The following is a 23,715-nucleotide window of genomic DNA, read 5'->3' on the forward strand; positions in this document are numbered from 1 at the left end:
CTGTTTATGATTTATTGTTTTTTTTCAGTTTTGTATGCTTTTTATTTATTTATTTTCTTTTGTGTGAATTTATACACAAATTATTATATATATTATTATATTATATTATTATTATTGATTTCAGCCTTGTATCTTAAGGTCAGTATTCCAAAAAAACACTTTTCCACTTGACAAATGAAAAGAACTTATAATTAAGGTTTTAAGAAAAAAGTAATAAAAGGATCTTTGTCACGGTAATTAATTCTAAATTATATTTGATGATACGTCTATCTACTTATCTACATTAGTAAATAATTCGCATACACCAATAGGAATATATTTAGTATATAATTTACTCTATTCTCAGCTAAAGTACTTAAATGAATTACACCCTCTAACATTTACCTCATTCACTATGATATTCTTGATGATACTGTTTGGTTTGACGCATTGTGTGTTCGGAGGAGGAAAGGAAGTGCGTAAGTTCCTTGCTCTTATTTTTAGTTTCTATTTGACTTATCTAATATTTGAAAATGGTTTTCATTGGTAAATTATATTTGAAAACTTTGCAAATAAAAAATAATGAATTTTTTAAATAAATTTTCTTCCAACATTCATCACCTAAATTCATTTTAATCAACAATCAATTTAACGCCGTAAACGTTTTTGGAATTTCAGCTCCTGGAGTCGTACTGTGTAGTAGAAAACATCCAAAGATAAATGACTGTGTGAGAAATGCTATCCAAGAAACAATGCCAAAATTTATTTCAGGTATATCACATAAGTTTCTTTTTTCTTTTTTTTATTGTACTTCTTTAAGTTTGAAATGCTGACTGGTAGGACACTTTCGTGATTCAATAGTTGATATCCTTGTATCTTACTTATGGTCTTTTGTGCTTGGAATTTAAAGAATTAACTAGTTTAAAACGAATTCTAATGAATTTTTAAAAATAGATAAATCCAGCTGCGCGCAAATACCGCTTGTAAAAAGTGGATTATAAGCTTAGTGAAATTACAACTATCAGCTTCTGTTGGTAATAGAACAAAAAAAAATTGAAAAACTCGATATTTGTGGACTTAGTTGTTGCTGAGCGGAGTTATTGCATTTGAGGAGGGTGAAGAATGGGTTAGAATATCAAAGGGCGACAAACAATAATTGTTAAATTTAGTTAAAACAAAAATTGAGCGCTGCTTGGGAGAACAGTGGTGTTTAACATTTAAATACAATAAATAAATTAAAAAGTGTATAGTCTTCTTATTTTACCGTTTTTTTTTCTTTTTCTAGGTATCAAGTCATTAGATATACCAAGCCTAGATCCTTTCCATGTTGATAATCTAATTATTGATTCTAAAAGAGATGATGGCAGTCCAGTGAGTATAGATCTCAGTTGGCACAACGTAAATATAAAGGGCATAAAATCAGCAAAAATTACTAGCGCCAAGTAATACTGTTATACTGATTGTACATTATTATATCCATATTATTTCATACGCATTCATTTGTGTTCCATTTTTATTAAATCAAACAGAGCAGATTGGGATAACAATATGGTGAGCTTTGAAGCAGCTTTAACAGAACCTGTCGATATTACTGGAAATTATAATATCGATGGTATTATCCTCATTTTGCCAATCAAAGGAACGGGAACTTTTGATCTCAAATTAGGTAATTATTTCTCGTAAACAAATTTTTATTTTATGTAAACTGGTAGCTAAAATAAGGTTATAATTTTTTTTTTTATTAATTTCAGAGGGTTTCCGAGCCCATATTAAGGTTCATGGCAAAGAGGAAATGAGGGATGGTGATAAGTACATGATGGTTGACCGACTAGCATTTACGTTTGATATAGACCATATGGAGGTTCATTACTATAATCTGTTTAATGGTGACCCAGTTCTTGGTAAATAAACTTTTTTAAATTTAAGAAAAAATAAAATAAAAACCAGCTTTTAAATCCATAATTCGTGCAATTTGTAAAATAAAATTTATACTATTAAAAGAGCATTATAATTTTGTTTCTAGGTGAATCAATGAACTCATTTTTGAATGATAACTGGAGAGATATTATAGCCGAAATGACACCATCAGTAGAAGCATCGTTTTCCAAATATTTTGAACAAGTAGCTAGAAAAGTTTTCGATCATATACCTATAGATAAAATTGCTTTACCTTAATAATGACTAAAATTAGTTTACATGTCATTATTTTCTGCTTTTGTAAATATTTCTTCCGAGTATTTTAACTGTAATAACATTTTTCTTAAAAATAGTATCTGAAAAAGATGTGGGAACAATAATAAAAAGTTTTCAGTGAGTTTAGAAATTCTACTTCAGGTGCCAAAATAGGCAATGTGGCGATATAAAAAAAAAGAAAAAAAAAAAGAAGTTACTAGTTCAAAATTCTGAGGTCTTTATAGTTTTGTTTGCCTTTATTTAGAAAAAATATTTGGGAAAAAAATATTTTATAAAACTGGTTACGCAATAATAAGTTTTTCCAGCAATTTTATTTCTAATTTTTCTATAAATTTTATTTTTAACAAGGTAATAATTGTAAAATTATAATTAAAAAAGAAAAAAAAAATTGACAAAAAAAAAAAATGGTTCACATTTTATTTTCTCCTTTGCTTTAGTTCTAAATCATTTCATTTACATCATTTCCTGTACCCAAGAGGAGAAAGTAGAAGAAAAACAAAAAGAATTACAATACTTTATAATTACAATATGTCATATTTAATTAGACATATTTCATTGATTTGTTTTTTTGTCTTGTTTTCATTTTAGACAACCTTTTGTAGATATTTATATAATATATTTATAATATACAATAAATATATACATCAACTTAAATTTTAAAAAAAACTTTTTGTTGAGCTTAAAATATAAAATGAAAATTCTTAATAAGCGATATTCTACTTTTATAAATTAAAAAAAAAAAAAAATACAAACAAATACAATGCCGAATATAATAATATAATTACGACTCTTTTATTTTTTATTTCACAGAACAATATAAAAACAAAATAATCTTGCCTTTAAACAGAAAAAAAAAAAAAAATTAATAAATAAAACAAAAATACAAATATTTAAAAAAGTCTGTCTACTTTTAAAGGGGATTATTATTATTATTAAATATATTCTCTCGTGAAGTGTTTATAAAATATGGATATATTTTGTGGAAAGTCGTAGAAATATTGTACGTTATTTTAGTCATTAAATGCCATTAAACCTAGGTCTAGGGCAAACTTGGATGTGTGCTACAAGTTAGGCGAATAGCATTGTTGTTTTTGTTTTTGTTTTGTTACGATGTGTATTTGAGGTTTGCTTTTAATTAATTTCTAAATCCTACTTTATTTTATTCTCTTTTTTTTTTAATTGCTTAAAAGCTAGTACAGGATTTCTGTTAACACTTAATTTAATATCCACAATAAAAGAAAAAAATATATATATATATATTCTTTAATTAGTCAGCGTTTGAGGTTACGAAATTGCTAATATTTTTATTTCATTTTATCAAAAATCAATGGAAATCGTGAAAACTAATTTATCCCAACACACAAGGTGATACAAATGCTATTTTGATTGCACGGTTCCTTCTTCCAATTTTGTAGACCATTTTATTTAATGTTAAATTTTGAAGTATGATTTGATGAAGTTTGTTTTTTTTTTTTTTTAAAGTAAAACTTATTTTATTCTCACAGTAAAACATTTAAACAGACTATTTATGCAACAAATAAAATTAAAAAAGAAGCCAATCGCCTAACCTATTGTTATAAAATTCGAACAGTATTTGCCTAAAAAGTGTTTAGGCAAGTGGTAGACTTGCCCAAGAAGAAGAAGCTTCTGCCTAAAATAACTATTAGAATTTAAACACAAAGAAAAAAAAAAATCAATCAAATTGTAACAAATATTTTTTTAAAAAAAGAAAATGCTGATTATCTCAATTTTCACAGAGGAATGAAGGAAAATGGTCTTTTAAAAACATCATCTTCTAGAGTTTTTTCCCTTCCTCAGGCAATGGACAAATATTTACAAACAGAAATTGTATGCCTGTTCTTCCAACATTTGAGTTGTATTTATTATTTTCCTCCATAAAAAGATGTTAAGAAAAGTAACTCCTATTAAAGCAATAATTTTTTTTCTCATTATAAATCAGAGATGGATGTAATATTTATAGAGATTAATGTATAATACAATTTTTATATATATAATATAGGTTTCAAGTTTTAGAAAAAAGTTAACTATAGAGAAACAAAAAAAAAAAAAGGAAAACATATATTTATTAATTTTTCTCTTCTTTTTTTTTGTACTTAAAAGTGAACTGTTTTTTCTATTTACTTTTTTTTGAGACAACATAACATATGTACAGTTATTTTTATCTAACAATTAAATTATGTTTCTTTTCCCTAAACAGCGTAAACGGCTGTTGGGGCGGCGCGTCCTCATCTACTCAACGAATGGCTTCTTTCTCTAGACACGCCTAAACGAAGTTCATCAGGAATTTTATCAAAAAATGGATGCCTCATCGCTTCACCTAATGATATTCTCTCGGTTGGATCATAATCAAGCATGCGTGTTATTAAATCAAATAGTTGACGATGGTCTTCATCATCAGAAGTTTGATAGCGCTGTGAACATGAAAAACAAAACAAAAAATTTTTTCTAACTTTTGAATTTACGATAGGTGACTTCAATTGTAATATTTTTCATTTTTCACTCCTTTTGAATCTTTTAATGCCACAAACCGCAGAATTATAATGATTTTCATGTTCCCCCACAATATATAGGGACAACTTGTACATATAGTCTTATTGTTCATATAAGATAAAATTAAAGAATGAAAAGGAAACACCAGCCTGGGGATTACGAGGTATGGCTAATAAATAACGAAACTGATGCTGCTACAGAAAAACTATGCATGCGCCAAAAATTCTTAACGACCGACAGCTGTTCAGCAGCGAAAAGCGCCTTCTCTTTCGATTGCAGTGTCTCACGTGTTTGTAGAGAAATCAGTTTGACCGTAACCGTCGTTTGTGTAAGAAGTGTTAGTTTCGTTTTGCTGAAAACATGATACTACACATGTAATAGAACAACGAATTGTCGTGAAATTTCACATCAAAACTTGATAAAACCGCTACTGAAACTTCATCTTTTATTAAAAGAACATTATGGTGATGAATGTTAATCACGTGCGCGAGTTTTTGAATGGTTCAAGCGTTTCTATGATGACCGAGAAGTCGTCGGAGAAGTCCCTTCCATGTTCAAAATGGATGAAAATATCGATTATAATTAATCAACATTACTACCGGTGAGGTGCTTGGCTCCACTCCATGAAAGAGTAAGGAAAAAAAAGACCCGATTTGTGGATGAACAAGTCACGGGGTTCTCCATCAAAACAACGCGCCAGCTCACACTGCATTGTATGTCAAGACGAAGCCAAGTACAACATCCCAGTTTTAGGCCAACTGCCTTATTCGCCTGACCTGACCCCATTTGACTTTTATCTGTTCCCCCAAAGTCAAATCTGCATTAAAAGGAATACGATTTCAGTCCGTTGAAGCTGTGAAAGAAAAAGCGGCACGCGTCAAGCAGGAGGAACTCACAGAAAAAGACTTCCAGCACGGTTTCGAACAATGGAAAATTTGCATGGAGCGTTGTAGGGGTTAGGGGAGAGGTGTATATTGAAGGTGATAATAACTAAATATGTATAAATTTAAAATAAAATGTTTTACAGCTATAGTCTCGTTATTTAATAGCCACAATTCGGTAATTACGATACACCCATAAGTCCTGTTTAATGAATGGATTTGAAGAAATTAAGATTGAAAGGATTAGATAACTACAATGCGGCTAATCTTAACCTCTTCAAAATAAAGATACCAAGAATTTTTAAATGTAACTATGACGGTGGAGAGAATGGTAGTGGTTCGTTACAGTGGGAGAAAAAAAAATTCTTAATGTAAACATTATTGACGGGTGTTGGTCTAGTGGTCAAGAGCTTGGCTTTGTGAGCAGGAGATCCTCAGTTCGAATCCCGCGTATGGGCTACTTTTTATTTGTTAGAAAAAAAAATTGTTTATAGTAAAATATGAGCTTCCGCCCCCTGATTGGTAGTTGGACATTAACCCAGCCAAAAAAAAAATGGCGATTACTGTACCTTATATTCTTAATCTAACAATTTAAGCATACACTACTTCCCCGGTAATACTAAAGCAGTGTTCCCTCTTTAGTTCCCTTTCCGTTCACGTCCTTTCTTTCCCGCGCGCACAGAGCAATTAAGCCACAGTAAAGGTCAAAGAGAAGTTCCAAAAGCGCATAGAGGGTCACAGCCTTCTCGACGTAACGTAAAAAAGAATAGAGGTATGCTAAAAGACTAAAGAATAAATCCCGGGCAGATTCAACGACGAGAACTGGAAAATTGTTCTCGAAAAAAAAGAGCTATGCAAGGCAAAAAAAAAAAACGTAAGCCTAGTATCATTTATTGCCATTGAAAAAGCGACAGTGTTTCCTCTATTATGATGTGTAGAGTACTGAATGTAGCCTCACATGAGCGAAAATGTGAAAATGAATTCTTTCTCCACCATTTTTCTTTCACATTGTCTCCGAAAAACATAGAAAAATACCATCTTTATTAATAATAGATATAATGATGGAATAAGTTTAGTCACTTACATGCAATGGTTTACAATTATCTCTGACGTATCGACCAGCAGAGCTCTTTTCATCCCAATCAAGTTTACCACGATAAAAATATTTTGTCTTCGTCTTGCGAGCCATTCTGAAACAAAAACAAAAAAAATGCCGGTGAATATTAACAAGAATTTCTCTTTACTGCAATAATAACAACCTAATTGGCAAACTTGCTTTAACCAGTTAAGCGTGTTTGACGAGCATACACGTCAAACCAAATCTCTATTACTGTGCGTTCGACGTGTATACCTCGTTGTGAAAAATATAAAATTGTCATTATCTATAAAAACTCGAAATTTTAATAAAATACAATATGAATATTATTTGGTGGGATGTTTCCTTTATCTTACCAATAGAACTGCTAAGTATTTTATACGGAGGGCGGTGGAGGGAGTCAGCCAAATGATAAGTGGTTGGTACATGTTTGGCCTCCGCATTAGAGATTGGGGAATTAAGCTCTCAACCCTTGTGTAATGCCCGTTTTTACCTTTTAGATAGAGATTCAGACCTCAGTACGAGCATGATGTTCATTTTGCACAGAATTCAAAGCTCTCTTTTCTTCTTTGTAAAAGCTCTTGCGTCCCTAGTTAACTAGGCAATGCATACGTGAAGCGGTGCATGATTTTGAAATGCACAGAATGCTCTGGTAATCTCAAGCCCCAGAGATTGCAGAAAAAGTGCTTGCAGTGACTATTAACGACGTTGTAAACTTATGGTTGTTTTGCCCTGCGTTCGAAGTGTATACACGTCACTGGGGGGGGGGGGGTTAAATTAAATTCCACGCTTAACTGGTTAAACACTGAATTTTATTGAAAGTAGGTATTAATTTATTTATCGAAAAAAAAAATGTAAAAATTGTGTGGATTGGATTACCTGTAAGGAATGGGTCCCAAAATCCTTTCCATCATGGCCAGATGTTCTCTGTTATCATGTGTTTGAAATAATGTAATTCCAAGATATAATTCAAACATAATACAACCTATAGACCATACATCACACGGCTGTGCCCAACCTAATTCTGTGGAAAACAACAAATAAAATACGATATAAATAAATAATTAATGAAGCTATGGAAATGGTTAGTAAATGTTTAAACACATTAAAGAGGCAAGATGAAATGAAGAGCGAATAGAAAATAAAAATATTATTATTATTATTATTAGTAATCACCTAGAATCACTTCAGGTGCCCTGTAATGCCTAGTAGATACAATAGTTGAGTGGTGTTCATGGTCAAATGTTGCTGAACCAAAGTCAATCAATCTTACTTCTGAATTCTTTAACCGTTTCACATCGCGCTTCTAGAAAAAGCAAACAACTGTTTGTAAATTGGATTGAAGAGAAATAAATTATTATTATTATTAATTATAATAACAATAAAATGTTAACAGTTCATTTACACATTAAATTTGTAGAGTACACATTTCTATTAGCTTTCATAATTTCAAGTTATGTAAAATGTTAACAGTTCATTTACACATTAAATTTGTAGAGTACACATTTCTATTAGCTTTCATAATTTCAAGTTATGGAAATTTATCATAAAATCATTTATAAATCGTATTTCATCTCCCTTATGTTCTAAGGCTTTTTATATACAATATTTACATTTTATATACAATAAAATGTTGACGGAACAAACAAATTGTAAGCCTTAAAAATAATAATAAATAGTTTGGCTGTTTTAAAAAAATAAATTCATTTAGTAGATGCTATTTGATGTTACAGGTTCATAATACCTGTTAAATGAATTAATAATAAATAATATTAGCTCAAAACTTGGCCGAGAATTCATTACGAATCTTTGTAAACATAATTTTTAAAAAATGGCATCCACTAAAATGAAAAATCTCTTTATCATCTTCGAAGTTCGCATCAAAACTGAATTTGTAGTAAGTAAATATGTATAAAAAATATGTACACCACTCATTCAGAATAAAATGCAATTTAACTTTGTTACAAAAATATTTTTTTAAATACTTACCGGAAATGAAAGTTGAGTTAAAAAAAAAATTGATAAAAATCCCTGTTTTAACAAAACACAAGAACAACAACGTATGGACACATAAAAAAAATTAAAGAAAAATCAAATAGAAATTCACGTTTTATTCTTATTGTTTTCAGATTATAATTTTCTATTTTTTTTAAATAGATCTAATTTATTTCTATTAGACAACATGAGCAACGAGTTTCTATTTGAGCAACGAGATCTAAGCATGCACATATAGTTTTTATCTTACCTGTATTTTTGCTATACACAAAGAATACCCTTACAGATTATATATACGAACACTTACCTTTTTACTATTGAAGACCAAATCATAATCCGAGGTGACTAGTAGTATATTTTCTGGTTTGAGATCTGTATGTGTGAGCTGGTTGTCATGAAGAAATTTGACTGAATAGCACAGCTGGTAAGATATATGTCGCACATGTTCCATTGAATAAGGTTGGTAATTGTTGTCTTTCTGCGGGCAAAGAAAAATAACCATACTGAATTATATTTTTTGTTTATGTTCTTAAATAAAAATTTTTTTGCTCTTTGTCACTGATTTTTGTATTTGGGAAATTGAAATTGTGATGATCTTGTTTACTTACCAAGAAATCAAATACGCTAAGCCCAAGCATTTCAAATCCAATGCAAATGTGACCATGATAGTTAAACCAATGTACCATCTTCACACAAAGGCTGTAAAAATAAACAATAATGCAACAAAAGTAGAAGTAATCTAAAAAAAATTAATTACTAAATATAACCATATCTTAAATTATGTTTAAAATATTTATTTAAACGAGATAGGTAATTTGCAAATTTTTGATTAAAAAAATAATTAGCAAATAATAAATAATGCCGGCGCTAATAACTAATAATTAATCTTAGGATGGAAGATTAGCGAGGAATCGGTCAAATAAAACAACTCGTTTTTTTGCCTACGTTTCGACAAATATATTGTCCTCTTCAGGGCCTGGATATTACAAATACAAAAATACAAACAATTCAGTAATAAAGAAAATCAGTAAAAAACAGTAATAAATAAAAATAAATAAATAATAAATAAAAAATAAATAAATACAATAAACTCTTTATAATTACCCGCATAGCCACGTAAGTTTTCAATAATTATAAAGAGTTTATTGTATTTATTTATTTTTATTTATTACTGTTTTTTACTGATTTTCTGTATTACTGAATTGTTTGTATTTGTAATATCCAGGCCCTGAAGAGGACAATATATTTGTCGAAACGTTGGCAAAGAGACGAGTTGTTTTATTTGACCAATTCCTCGCTAATCTACCATCCTAAGTTTAAAAATTTACGATCACGAAACCAATATATACTAATAATTAATAATATTAATCTTACTGTTTGCACGATGGATCTTTTTCGGCCAATTTCTCGAGAACGTTGATCTCGAGTTTTGCAGCATCTCTGTATTTTTCAACATTTTTTATAATTTTCAGAGCCATAACATCATCACTGTAAAACAATTAAAATTTCTTAAAATTTGTACATTAAAATAATAGTTATAAGCGCGTTTTATTTATAATTTAATACTTTATTCAATTGCATCTCTTCGAGAAACTATTTGTTATTCAAAATTATTTAAACTCTGATGTAATAATTAATTAATCAGAGGGTGAATTTTAATATTTATAAGACTTAAATCTCATCAAAATGTGTCAATTTCCAATCGCTATTTGGGAAAATAATTTTTAAAATTTAAATTTGAAAGAATACTTTAAGAAAAAATTAATAAAATTATTTGCGTGATTTGGCAAAGTGATTATTTAATTTAACACAACACTCACTAAATTAATAGAAGCTTCAATAAGCAAAAATCTATAAGCATTTCAAAAGATTTGCATACATCGAAACGTTGGCAGCATTTACTCATTTTGTTCACTGTTGAACCTTATAAATGATTTGAAAATAGTCATTACTAACAACTGATATACATTTTAAAAAAAAAACGAGTATAATCAAGGGCTTAAATTAAAATCAGTAAGTAATGCCCAACAGTTGAAATCAGTCTTAGAACATACATACAAGTCAGTCTATAAATAAGTGTAAATGTTCCGAGAGAGAAGAGACATGCTTTTAATGCATTCAGGAGTTTGCTTAATTAAAATTTACTTATTATTTTTATATGTTATATTTCTGTTACTGTTTCAAATTTTGTATTTTTATTACCATAGTTAAAGTCGCATGAAAATGAAATTAAAATCTTAGCAGAAAGTTTTGAAAATTTATTTGTTATTGTATGAACAAAATTTCGCTGTACTTGGTTGACACACAGAGCAAAGGGACAATTTTGAATCTAAATCTATTGTGGAAACGTTGAATAAAGAGGAGAGTGCGACAACAATCACAATCTCAGCTTTGTCCAATTCTCCACTACAAAATAGATGACAATAAAGAAAATACGAGATCGATCACAATAAAAGGAAGACATTTTAAATATGGATAAAATCAATTGTGATTTCTAGTACTGCTAGTTAATCACCATTTGAGCCCAAACAAGTTACACAGAATAAGTTTGAGGTGATTATTGGTGACCACCAGAAAGTATGGCAGAGGGCAAAGCCTCTCTGATAGCCAGGAACTAGGTATAATACGAGGGTCGTTTGAAAAGTCCGTGCAAAGTCAGAGAGATAGCACTACTGGCGCGTATCGAGGTTATGTTTAGTTAGTAGCATCTCTTGGAAGAACACACACCAAGTTTCAGCCAGATCGGTCTATTTCTTTGTGTTTGGCATTCGTTGGAATCGAGGAAGTCGAGTGATTTTCAAAAAATGGACGAAAAAGAATTTCGTGTGTTGATTAAACACTACTTTATGAAAGGCAAAACGCCTCAGGAGACTAAAGAGAAGCTTGATAAACATTATGGTGACTCTGCACCTTCGATTAGAACAGTTTATAAGTGGTTTCAAAATTTTCGGAGTGGCCATATGGGCACAAGTGACGCTGAACGTTCTGGACGCCCTGTTGAGGTTACTACTCCAGAAATCATTGATAAAATCCATGATATTGTGATGGATGACAGAAGAGTGAAGGTGCGTGAGATTGCTAGTGCTGTGGGCAACTCGAATGAACGGGTACATAATATTTTGCATCAACATTTGGACATGACAAAGCTATCCGCAAGATGGGTGCCGCGATTGCTCACGCTTGACCAAAAACGAAATCGTGTGAAGTGTTGCAAGGACGGATTGCAGCTGTTCCAGAAGAATCCGCAGGACTTAAAGCGTCGTTTCGTCACTGTGGATGAAACATGGATACATCACTACACTCCTGAGACCAAAGAACAATCTAAACAGTGGGTAACCAAGGGGGAATCTGCGCCAAAAAAGGCGAAGACCGTTCCTTCGGCCGGAAAGATTATGGCGACTGTCTTTTGGGATTTGCAAGGAATAATCCTCATCGACTATCTGGAAAAGGGTAAAACTATTACAGTTGCATTTTATTCATCGTTATTGGACCGTTTGAAAACCGAGCTGCAAGAAAAACGCCCACGATTGGCCCACAAAAAAGTCCTTTTCCATCACGACAACGCACCAGCTCACACCTCATCAGTTGTGGTCGCAAAATTAATGGAAATAGGGTTCCAACTCGTTTCACATCCCCCCCTATTCTCCAGACTTCGCTCCCTCGGACTACTATTTGTTCCCCAATATGAAGAAATGGCTGGCGGGAAAAAGATTTTATTCAAACGAGGAGGTGATTGCAGTTACGAATGGCTATTTTTCAGACTTGGACAAATCCTATTATTCGGAAGGGATGAGCAAACTAGAGCAGCGTTGGACGAAGTGTATAAGCCTAAAAGGAGACTATGTTGAAAAATAAAAAAGGTTTACCCCAAAAAATTAAGCAGTTTTTATTTTTGCACGGACTTTTCAAACGACCCTCGTAACTAGAGTCAGGCTTTGTAAGTGCAAGCCGTAAGTAAAAAAAAAAAAGGCTCTCTAGGTGCTAGTTTTGCATCCCCAGCACTCACACAATATGGATTATCCGTGCCTGACTTAATGGTGAACACTGGTGGATGTTGCTAGAGGTAGCCCTCCTAAACTTCAGGCCTTCAAGCTTCAAAATAGGATCCCTCCTATGGTCTCGCCGGAAGAACTCGGCCGCGAGATTGTTTACATTACAATCATCACGTACGATACCTTCGGGTATTGAGTTCAGAGAAGTGACAGGTCATCAGGGCATTGGACGTAGCAACAAGATTTAACAAGAACTTGGGGGCACTATTTGCTGCTTCTTGCCGCAGCGGCTTGTCTGGGAAAAAAGGGACCCCATTCCCGCTAAATGTGGGCAGTATTGCCACAGCACAATGAACAAAAAAAAAAAAATAAAACTTAAAATAGACAAAAATATGCGAACAATGAAGGACATTAACCAGAAAACATTTTTTACTTACGTTTGTAGGTCTTTAACTTTGACCACTTTTCCAAAAGTTCCTTCGCCAAGAGTGGCTTGAATTTTATCTGTCAATAAAAGAAAAATACACAATCGAATGTTATAACAAAATGTTACAAAAAAACAAAGAAATTAATAATATTTATTTAAACAAAATAACATAGAGGTTGCATAATACTTTACTAGCAGCCATAAATAAGTGTAATCCCATAATATTTGGGAGAAAGAGGATGAAATTTTTTTTTGTATATAAATAGTATTAGATTTTTGTTTGTACCTTTTTCATGCAAAGCAATTAATTTTTGCTTTTAAACCAAATAACATTAAACAATTAATATAATAATAAACAAAATATTATAAATGAATGGCTACTAGTATAAACTAATAAAATGCGGGACAGATAGTTACATACCTCAAAGTATGGGAATGAGGTATTATAACCAAGGTTTTTGACGATTGGGTGCTCTGCAATTACACAAAAAGTGTAATTACATTTAACAGATGTAGCATTTATTTCTCATTTTAAATAAATAATTTTGTTTATTGAATTTACAATAAATTGATGGAAATCATCAATAATTTTTGTGAATTCTTTTACTAAATAAATATTCTAATCTGTGGGGACCAAGTGGGAGCAATTATTTTTGGAAGAACTTTAAAAAATTCCTCCTTAAATAATATGAAGTGTGATTTCTTAATTTGATTATTTTTGAAGCAATTGGAATGTGGGCAAAACTGAGCAGTAACTCTACAATTAGAGAGATTGCAAATAGTTTGATGGTAATTTATTTATTATTATTATGTATGTTCACGAACATCTGCTCTGTAGTACGTCCCCGTGACGATATATGAGGTGGCCATCTTCGTCATCCTGAATAGATGGCGGTCTTGGTGGTGAGCTCTGTATAGTGTCGTCGTCATCGTCGTCGTCACGGAGACAAATGGACAGCGTACGAGTCGGGAGATCATTGTCCACCATCATCATCATCATCATCATCATGGTCATCAACATCGATCGTTCCACCATCACAAGTCACCAACCGCCGCATCAGTCAGGTATGGCACAAGATGGTGTAGAGGCAAGTGTGCGTGTGTTTGGTTGTTGTCCACCATATTCGCATCCATTTTGGTACCATCCGTGAGTGTGTGGTCGGCCATCCGTAGTCCATCCATTGGTCCGTCACCACCACCGCCGCAACGTCCACCAGGACACCACCGCGCGAACAATGCCACACCAATCGGTACAATGACCCAGTTGTTGCCGTTCCCAGTCATAGACAGAGAGGGGAGAAAAGGCATACGGTTGCCGCGTTAACAAAATAGCTCTTTTTTGGTTTTTTTTTTTTTTTTTTTTTTTTTTTTTGTTAACACAATTAACAGAAAAGCACTACGCCTCACACAAAAATAAGTTATACCAGACAAAAAAATGGGTGTATCTCTTTTTATTATTTAAAACAACTTAAAACAGAAAATAAAAAAGAAAAAGAAAAAAAAAAGAAAAAATAGAAGTATCACATACACACGGTACTGTTTATAAGAATCACGACTAACACATACACCCCAACATACACGCAAATCCACCTAAATCGTCCATAAATTTCTTTTTACTAAAGTGCCAAGTACCATTCACCACAAGATATACACAACACATTGAACTATACCAAGTTCAACAGTTAAACTGAACAAACCATCAGAACTACTAAATATAGCTGCGGTTCCCTCTCTTTTCTAGATACTGTGCAATCGAATAGAGTGGAAGACACACGTCCTCACAGCCAAATTTATCAAGCATACTCATCAGTATTTAAAAAACTCAAATGAAATCCTTCGGTTACTAAAATACCAAAAGGGGTACCCCCCAATAAAGGGTTTATTAATATTTTTTGGGTTCATTGAGCTTTTTAACTTACCTATTTTATCATATAAATTGAACATTTAACAAATTACGAATGTAGCAGGGTTCAACGTGGCCATACTTGAACTAAGTACTCCACCCATTCATAAATCTTGTTCCGATTAAATCTTAGTTTCCGAGAAATGCCAACAATTTATACGTTCTTAATACTTCAAATTTTTCTCCATAGATAAATTGTCTTTTACTTCTAAAGAGTTAGGAGCTAAAGCAAATTTAATTACAATTTAAAGAATATAAACTGGAAGATAATTTAGATTAATCTAGCCAATCCAAAAAAGGTTTACATAAAACAAACCACCACTAAGATGGAGACAGTAAACTAGATTTACATTAAGAAAAAGTTCATAAAATTTAGTTCACTTTTTTGTTTTTTTGTTTTTTTCCCTCCAAATTTAACTAATAATTAGCAATTTGGGGCATAAAATTTAATAAAATCAGTAAGACAGTTAGCAATTTTTCTAGACAAATTACCAGACATTTTCTTATTCTAATTGGTCGTCAATTATGATCTGTTAATAGTTTTTCTACTGTAATTTTATTGTAATTAATAATTTTTTAATACTCGCAGTTATTACATAAATGTGAGATGAATAATTTTATCTTTTCATCTCTCTCTTAAACTATTTCAAGACTGTGAATTTACAGATGTTTTAGGATGCACAGGAAAGCATTCATGAATGCTAATATCCCTAATATACAAGATTTAAAATAAATGAAAATAAAATTAAACACGAATTTTGAAGCACATAAATTAAGACTTAACTTTCAAGAAATTTTGAGATGGAATTGGTTAAAAAGGATGTGATACGTAGAGTGAATAATTGAAGTTATTTTTCAGCTTTTTAAAATTTAGCTTTAACTCTCTACGAGTAAATAAATAATAAATAAAATTTATGATTTATAAAAGCAAGTCAAAATATTATATTTAAATGAAACTATATGAATCTCAGAAACAGCTGAGATTCAGTCTTTACTTTCCTCTTTTTTTTTGCCGCAAATGGGGTGTAACTAGAACTGAAAAGTGTGTCCAGTCCCTTCTAGAAGAAATACTCAACATTTTTTTTAAAAAAAATCTATTTATTCTCAGCCACCTAACCGTTCTTAGCAGCCAGAAATGGACAGTAAGCTGAGGAAGAAACTCTTATAAAAAGGGAATCTTAAGGATACTGGGACTCAAACCCTAAACTACATTCGTCCTAAACCCGAGTAAATCTTTTTAATCACGACGAATTTTTCGACATCTCCATTCAATATAGTTTCGACCTCGATCGGAATATTTGATACAGTAATTGCTGACAGATCTCTCACACTTCTTTCCTTATTTTGTCCACTTATTGGGAACTCATGACCTACCACCATGTTGTCAAAGATCACTGAACTGATTTAATTATATCTCCCTTAAACAAATTTAGTTATTAAAAATAGCCTGAAAGGGTTCTTCCCGCCTAAGATAATGTAAGTAGTATAAACAAACAGAATAGAAAACAAAATCAAATTAAATTTAAATCAAAAAAATTGTATAAAACAAATATTTAAATTAAAGGAAATCTGCCATGTAAGGTTTATTTTGATGCCAATCCGCTGCGTATTTAATCAACTCAAGCATGTTTTGCAAAGGAAGAAGAAATTAAAAATAGATATTTTTTAGCAACTGCTATTTTATTTACTCTCTTCGACTAAAAAATATTTTCGCATTAAAAACTTACGTAAAATATGAAGGGGGAAAATAAATCCTTTATAGAGACATATTTATAATTGTAGTATTACTAGTGCCAGAAATCCATAATACAGCAAACAAAATCACTTCCGGAATAAAAAAAAAAGTATTTTCACGAGCCTATGTTTGAAGATAGTAAAATTTTTGGTTTTTCTGTAAGCAAATCTTACTGCATATCAAAAACTAAGAGGCACATGGGCTCGCATGCTCTCAAAAAAAGAAAGAATTAGAATTAGCTGTAAAGTATTTCTGGACCTTATTAGACCTTATTACTCAAAATATTTTTGATAGAGTTGCCAAGAAGGATGACTTGTATCTCTAAAATGAAGGGAGTGTAACTGACCGCCAATTAATTTTGCAATATTAAAAGAAATTAATAAATAAATTCCTTATTATAACAATAGTATTTTGGGTAAATAACGCAGTATCTATCCAAACAAGGTGAGTAAGTCTCGTAAATTATTGAAAAAGCCGGAATTATAAATGAAGAGATTAAGAAAAGACTTTTTACAAATACTGTCCGTGTTACTCCATTATTAAAAGTGTACAAATACGAGGGACGTTTGAAAAGTCCGTGCAAAAATAAAAACTACTTAATTTTTTGGGGGTAAACCTTTTATATTTTTGAACATAGTCTCCTTTTAGGCTTATACACTTCGTCCAACGCTGCTCTAGTTTGATGATCCCTTCCGAATAATAGGATTTGTCCAAGTCTGAAAAACAGCCATTCGTTTCTGCAATCACCTCCTCGTTTGAATAAAATCTTTTTCCCGCCAGCCATTTCTTCATATTGGGGAACAAATAGTAGTCCGAGGGAGCCAAGTCTGGAGAATAGGGAGGATGTGAAACAAGTTGGAACCCTATTTCCATTAATTTTGCGACCACAACTGCTGAGGTGTGAGCTGGTGCGTTGTCGTGTTGGAAAAGGACTTTTTTGTGGGCCAATCGTGGGCGTTTTTCTTGCAGCTCGGTTTTAAAAAAACGGTCCAATAACGATGAATAATATGCACCTGTAATAGTTTTACCCTTTTCCAGATAGTCGATGAGGATTATTCCTTGCGAATCCCAAAAGACAGTCGCCATAATCTTTCCGGCCGAAGGAACGGTCTTCGCCTTTTTTGGCGCATATTCCCCCTTGGTAACCCATTGTTTAGATTGTTCTTTGGTCTCAGGAGTGTAGTGATGTATCCATGTTTCATCCACAGTGACGAAACGACGCTTAAAGTCCTGCGGATTCTTCTGGAACAGCTGCAAACCGTCCTTGCAACACTTCACACGATTTCGTTTTTGGTCAAGCGTGAGCAATCGCGGCACCCATCTTGCGGATAGCTTTTTCATGTCCAAATGTTGATGCAAAATATTATGTACCCGTTCATTCGAGATGCCCACAGCACTAGCAATCTCACGCACCTTCACTCTTCTGTCATCCATCACCATATCATGGATTTTATCAATGATTTCTGGAGTAGTAACCTCAACAGGGCGTCCAGAACGTCCTTCAGCGTCACTTGTGCCCATATGGCCACTCCGAAAATTTTGAAACCACTTATAAACTGTTCTAATCGAAGGTGCAGAGTCACCATAATGTTTATCAAGCTTCTCTTTAGTCTCCTCAGGCGTTTTGCCTTTCATAGTGTTTAATCAACACACGAAATTCTTTTTCGTCCATTTTTTGAAAATCACTCGACTTCCTCGATTCAAACGAATGCCAAACACAAAGAAATAGACCGATCTGGCTGAAACTTGGTGTGTGTTCTTCCAAGAGACGCTACTAACTAAACATAACCTCGATACGCGCCAGTGGTACTATCTCTCTCACTTTGCACGGACTTTTCAAACGACCCTCGTACATAACCTCCCAACAGAGTGAACGTAGCAACAGGCCACAAAAACTGTTTCAGAAGGTCTAAATTTCAAATTTATATGTTACGAAAAGGTTTTCAAAGTACGCGAAAAAAATGGACATTTTCAGTTTTTCCAAAGGACATCCTCCTAAACGCAGTTATCTGGGGATTTTCCCACAGGCTCGCTTTTTAATAGTCCAACAGTTATAAATTTAAAATAAACGGAGATATTTCCTAAGCTGTTTAGTAAAGCAAAGAAGCAGTAGTTGTAACTAAACTAAAAAGTTAATAACAATTTACTATTATTAAGGGCTAATAAGTAATAGAGCTATTGGTTGTTCTGTAATCTCTTAAAAACAAAAGCTATGATCGAACAGATTAAGAAAAGTTGATTGTATACAAAAACAGCAAAAAAATTGAAATAAAAAACTATATAGGTTTTCAATTAACTGAGAGTATTCTAATCAACTTTTAGTGGGGCCTTAAACGCTGAAGAGAATATAAATGCAATTTTTTGGGAGCTGGATGCGCAAAATTTGTTTTGACTGCAATCAGTCGACATTTTGAGGAAAATGTGGTTATAGGGCAGCCAATGACCTTCATAGAGAACTTGTGGTTTAAAGTTAAATCAAAACATGCAGGCTGTACAAAGCTTTTCAGAATCAAATCCAAACTATTGGAAGTTCAGAGTACTGAAATTATTGATGAATAATTGTGTATATATTTCAACAACATATGTACACAATAAGAGCATAAGTTTAAAAATGTTATGAAAATTATTAATATTGCTGTAGACAGGAAGAGGGGGAAGAAATTGGATTAATGAGCAAACAGTAACTAAAATATTAATTTCTAAGAATCAAAATATAACTTCTCCAATTCTCTAACAGTAAATACTGTCATTCAAATTTAACATACAATACTTTAAATATTCCATCTTAATAAGATCGTTTCTAAGAACAGTCACAACTTTCTAAATGTTTGCTTTTCAGAGTAACCGTTTCAAACAAATTATCTAACAGAAAGATTTCCTATAAAATTGTCAACTAAATTCATTGTCAATCACAACAAGACACACAGCGTTTTCTATATAATTAATTTCTTTAAAACAAGAAATTATATTGTAATTTACAACAATTCAATTTAAAAAAGCTTTCCAAATACTTACAGGGGAAAAAATTATATATATTGATTAATTGGTTATTTTAAAATCAGAAAATTTTGTTTAAACCCAAATTTACCGAAATCATAACAATAAGTAAATTAAATGTGGAAGATACATTCGGCTCTTGTCTTGCTAACAAAATAATAATAATATAAAAATCACTGACAGTTTCAACAGCTTGGTACCCCAATTTATAATTTTTCCTCAACTCATTTCCATAAAGTAAGAAAATGAAAACATTATAAGTTACGAGTATTTTGGGAACTAGTAATCCGAAAGAATGACTGGTTTTTGATAAGTAGTTCTCAAAATCTTGGTGATTTTTCTGTACAGCCAAGTTTAGAGTTCTTTAAATCATACATAGGAATATGAAAAGCCATATTTATTAAAAATAATAGATCCAAAAAAAAAAAAAGGGAAATTGTCAACTCGCATTGTAAGAATTGCAACAAGAAAAAATGAAAATGGCTTCAAGATTATTTAACTATTTTTAATAAACATTTTAAAAAAAAAAAATGAATCACCCTCAATTAATAATTAGGCAAAAAAAAAATAAACTGCTTATATTTAAATTCACTATACTGAAAGCTAAAAAATTTCTCAATTTAATTTGGTACATAATCTAAAATTTGTTAATAAAATTGTCAATTTAGCGACGCCGCAAAAAATCTTAAAACATATGTATTGTGCTGAATTTAATATTATATATAAACAAAACATCCACCTATACGAAACTGAAAGACAAATTTTCAGTGTTTTACAAAAAAAAATCATATTAATTTGGAAAATACTAGAAAATTAATATAATTTTAAAATCCTAACAGAAAATGGAAAACATTCTATAGCAAGTCTTGGCCGAACAAAGTCTGGGAATAATAAAGAATTTGAAAGAATTTAAGAAAAAAACTAAGAATATCTTCTTTAAAAATAAAAGAATAAATAAACTACTTAGCCCCTTTATTCTGGACTATTGCTGAGCCGGAAGCGATGGCATAGGAATGTTGGCTTCAAATGTGGAATAAAATTATCTATAAATCTGTGCTAAATTGCCAGAGCAAGAAAGCATAAGGTGATGACAGTATTCTAAGTAACAAGAATCTAGAATTATCATAGAATATCTAGCGAAACGGCACACTTCGGAAACTTTTCCATCACTAAAGCAGCACACAACAGAAAAAGCAAGCAATAACAAACAAGATTTACAATAAACATGATCTGCGCAGTAGAATTTTTGTTAGTTACCTAAACACTGTTAGATACAACTTACTACACGAGTCCTGCGACGTCCTCCAGTTGTGGATTCACGATGATGGCCTAATATAGCGGAATATTTTTGCTGGCATTTACTTAGTGCTGAGGTTGTTGATGAAGTGGCTGAATTTGATGTTGAATTATTTGATGAGTTATTATTATTATTGTTATTGTTATTGTTACTTCCATCGTCTATGGTACAATATTTCATAATCAACGATTGTATCTCTTTTCGTTTGGCCGCTCTTTCTGAATCGTCAACATCTGCGGTTGGAATATCCACTAATACGGGCCGCATTTCACTAGGACCTGATTTCCTCCTACGAAAAGGTGTTTTCTCTCTTGGCGTTAAACTTACATAAGGATACGCTTTTTCCGCTAAAACTACTGTTGTAGAACTTTTTGATAATGGATTCAAACTTCTACTATTGTTGCGACTACTTCGGTTGTTGTTGTTGTTGCTACAAGTGGCTTGCTCTTCTTTATATTTCAATGCAGCAGCACTTTTCCTGTCCTCTTTTCTTCGAGGCCGTTCTGGACTTTTTACTTCCTGTGTATTGTGTCTTCTTTCAAATCCACTAGCGCTGGTAAGCCTGTAACTAAGCGCTTCCCAACGAGGGTAATAATCCTCAACACGTCTCCCCACCACAGTACTTCCAGATGATCTCCCAAGAGAGCGTTCCTGCCTCTTACTCCTTCTCGTCCGTGCGCTATTACTAGCTGCTGCCTTAGTACCTTCTCCGGCCGTATCCGTTTCGGGCGCCAGTGTAGTTTTAAGACAAAGTGGTGTTTCGTCTTCTTGTATATCTTTCCTAAATGAGGATGTTATAGCGGCGGCCGCGATAGATGGTCCTCTAACTTTTGAGGTTATCCTCTGTATTAGGCTTGAACATGAATCAGTAAGTAGTTGTGTTACGCTAACGGTATTGGCCCTGTTGTACCGAGATCGTCCTACTTCAGGATTATTCCTTGTGCTGCCCATACCCGAGCCTACCTCCACACTAGAACTAGCTACCCCTAGCCCCCCTCCCTGATCATAAACTCGCAACTCGCAAACCGCACACAACTCAATTCTATTAATAAAATAAGGCTCCCGTCCAAAAATGTTACGCAAATCACACACACACACACTGGCACCACTCTAGTAGCACATTCTTAAAACAACGTCGTTTGCAATGCCATATTACAACGACCTAAGTAACCTGTTAAGCTTAACGAATATATTCCGGGGTAAAAGGTAATAGCTCAATTCATAGCATTAAAAAAAATATGTAGCTTTATCTATTACAGCCACTACCTATTTTTGGTAGACTGTTTATAGCTGACAGTGAACACATTACCCTTCCATTTTACTTGGGATAAATTTAGGAATTCGAATCAGTGGAGGGGAGAGAAAGAAACGAGGAAACAGAGACAGATAATGGAAAAGAGCAGATGAGTGGCTAAAATGTACACAAATATATTGTATAGAGGGGTGATTGTACATTAACAAATCTCAACGAAGAATGCAATTCCTCTCTAAATTTCTCCTGTGGTTTACATAAAATAAACAAAATTCGCATATTGACGAAAGGAGTATTGCTCTAATTCAGATAATTACCACCAAATTCAAATACTTATTTTCGAATTAAAAAAAGTCAGCTACTGATCTATCGGTCAACCTTTAAAGCTAAATTTATAACACTTAAGTCTTATTCTCAATGACAGGCTATTTATTTGACTATCTGTTAAATCTTTCCATCTCAAAACTTCTTAAAGGAACTATCTGATTTTATCTTCGTAAAAAAATAATAATAATAATAAAATTAAAAAAATAAATATGTATATCTAATCAGGAGAGGGATATTAACTGAGCAATCACAATCAGACTCAAAACTACTTCTCAATGAATTTCAATTCAATATGTCAGTATACAGAGCATTTCGAATCCAGTTTTATTTAAAGATCCTACAAAAAAAATACGTTTATATATACAAAGTGTCTTACAAGAATCTGTCAAACACTAGGAAGTTAAAAGGCCAATCACTTTTAGTGGAAAAATTTTTATAGAGGAAAATATTTTGTTAAGATTTTAGGCAAGTGCAAACCATTAAATTTCCCTCTAAAGTACCAAACGTCTGAGGTATTAATTTTTCTCTATCAATCATATAAAAGCAAAGTATATTTTAAAACAGTGGTTCTTAACCGGTGTTCCGCGAATATGGTCCAAGTGTTCCGCGAAATTTCAATTTTAAATGTATTGAAAATTAGAAACTTAAGAAAGATAGGAAAACAAAAAATTGTTCCTTTTTTTTAAATTTGAATTTCCTACTACCAAAGCTGGCCTATCTTTTTAAGTCGTAGTCTTTTACAGCATTTTTCCAGTGGAAGTGAATTAGTGATGGGCAAAATCGTTCATTTCAATGAACGAGTCTGAACGAGTCGTTCATTTTCTTTTTTGATTAATTTCAATTAATACACCTATATCTTTTTTGAAAATTATATTCGATTTTTTATTAATCATTAATTTTAAGTTCTTGCTAAATACCGAATTTCAAATTATTTAATGTTGGTGTTCCGCGAGAAAAATATATACATAATTGTGTTCCGCGTCTTTGAAAAGATTAAGAACCACTGTTTTAAAACATTAAACAGAATACCAAGTCTGAAGAAAATCGATAAACAGTAAAAATGCATTGTTATACTTCGCGGAACAAAATTTTCTAAGTTCTGTGTTCATTCAATGAACAATTACCAAATT

The 23,715-nt window shown here is 32.2% G+C and overlaps 2 protein-coding genes across 2 annotated transcripts; one reads left to right on the top strand and one right to left on the bottom strand.

Moving 5' to 3' along the window:
- Nucleotides 1-302: 302 nt before the first annotated feature.
- LOC141458744 (protein takeout-like) lies at nucleotides 303-2,251 on the top strand. The gene is made up of 6 exons (XM_074137119.1): nucleotides 303-458; nucleotides 658-750; nucleotides 1,265-1,421; nucleotides 1,509-1,645; nucleotides 1,731-1,880; nucleotides 2,003-2,251. Exons 1-6 carry the CDS (start codon nucleotides 395-397, stop codon nucleotides 2,152-2,154), a joined length of 753 nt encoding a protein of 250 aa, XP_073993220.1. The 5' UTR covers nucleotides 303-394; the 3' UTR covers nucleotides 2,155-2,251.
- A 213-nt stretch (nucleotides 2,252-2,464) lies between these two features.
- On the bottom strand, nucleotides 2,465-22,721 carry Doa (CDC like kinase darkener of apricot). The gene is made up of 10 exons (XM_074137118.1): nucleotides 20,992-22,721; nucleotides 13,900-13,984; nucleotides 13,085-13,151; nucleotides 10,030-10,143; nucleotides 9,264-9,354; nucleotides 8,963-9,133; nucleotides 7,837-7,966; nucleotides 7,540-7,684; nucleotides 6,649-6,754; nucleotides 2,465-4,604 (listed from the first exon to the last, which is right to left on the bottom strand). Exons 1-10 carry the CDS (start codon nucleotides 21,955-21,957, stop codon nucleotides 4,419-4,421), a joined length of 2,061 nt encoding a protein of 686 aa, XP_073993219.1. The 5' UTR covers nucleotides 21,958-22,721; the 3' UTR covers nucleotides 2,465-4,418.
- Between the last annotated feature and the right edge of the window lie 994 nt (nucleotides 22,722-23,715).

Source organism: Rhodnius prolixus, unplaced genomic scaffold (assembly GCF_049639745.1).
Source record: "Rhodnius prolixus isolate KJV_2025 unplaced genomic scaffold, Rpr scaffold_5, whole genome shotgun sequence".
Taxonomy (NCBI): domain Eukaryota; kingdom Metazoa; phylum Arthropoda; class Insecta; order Hemiptera; family Reduviidae; genus Rhodnius; species Rhodnius prolixus.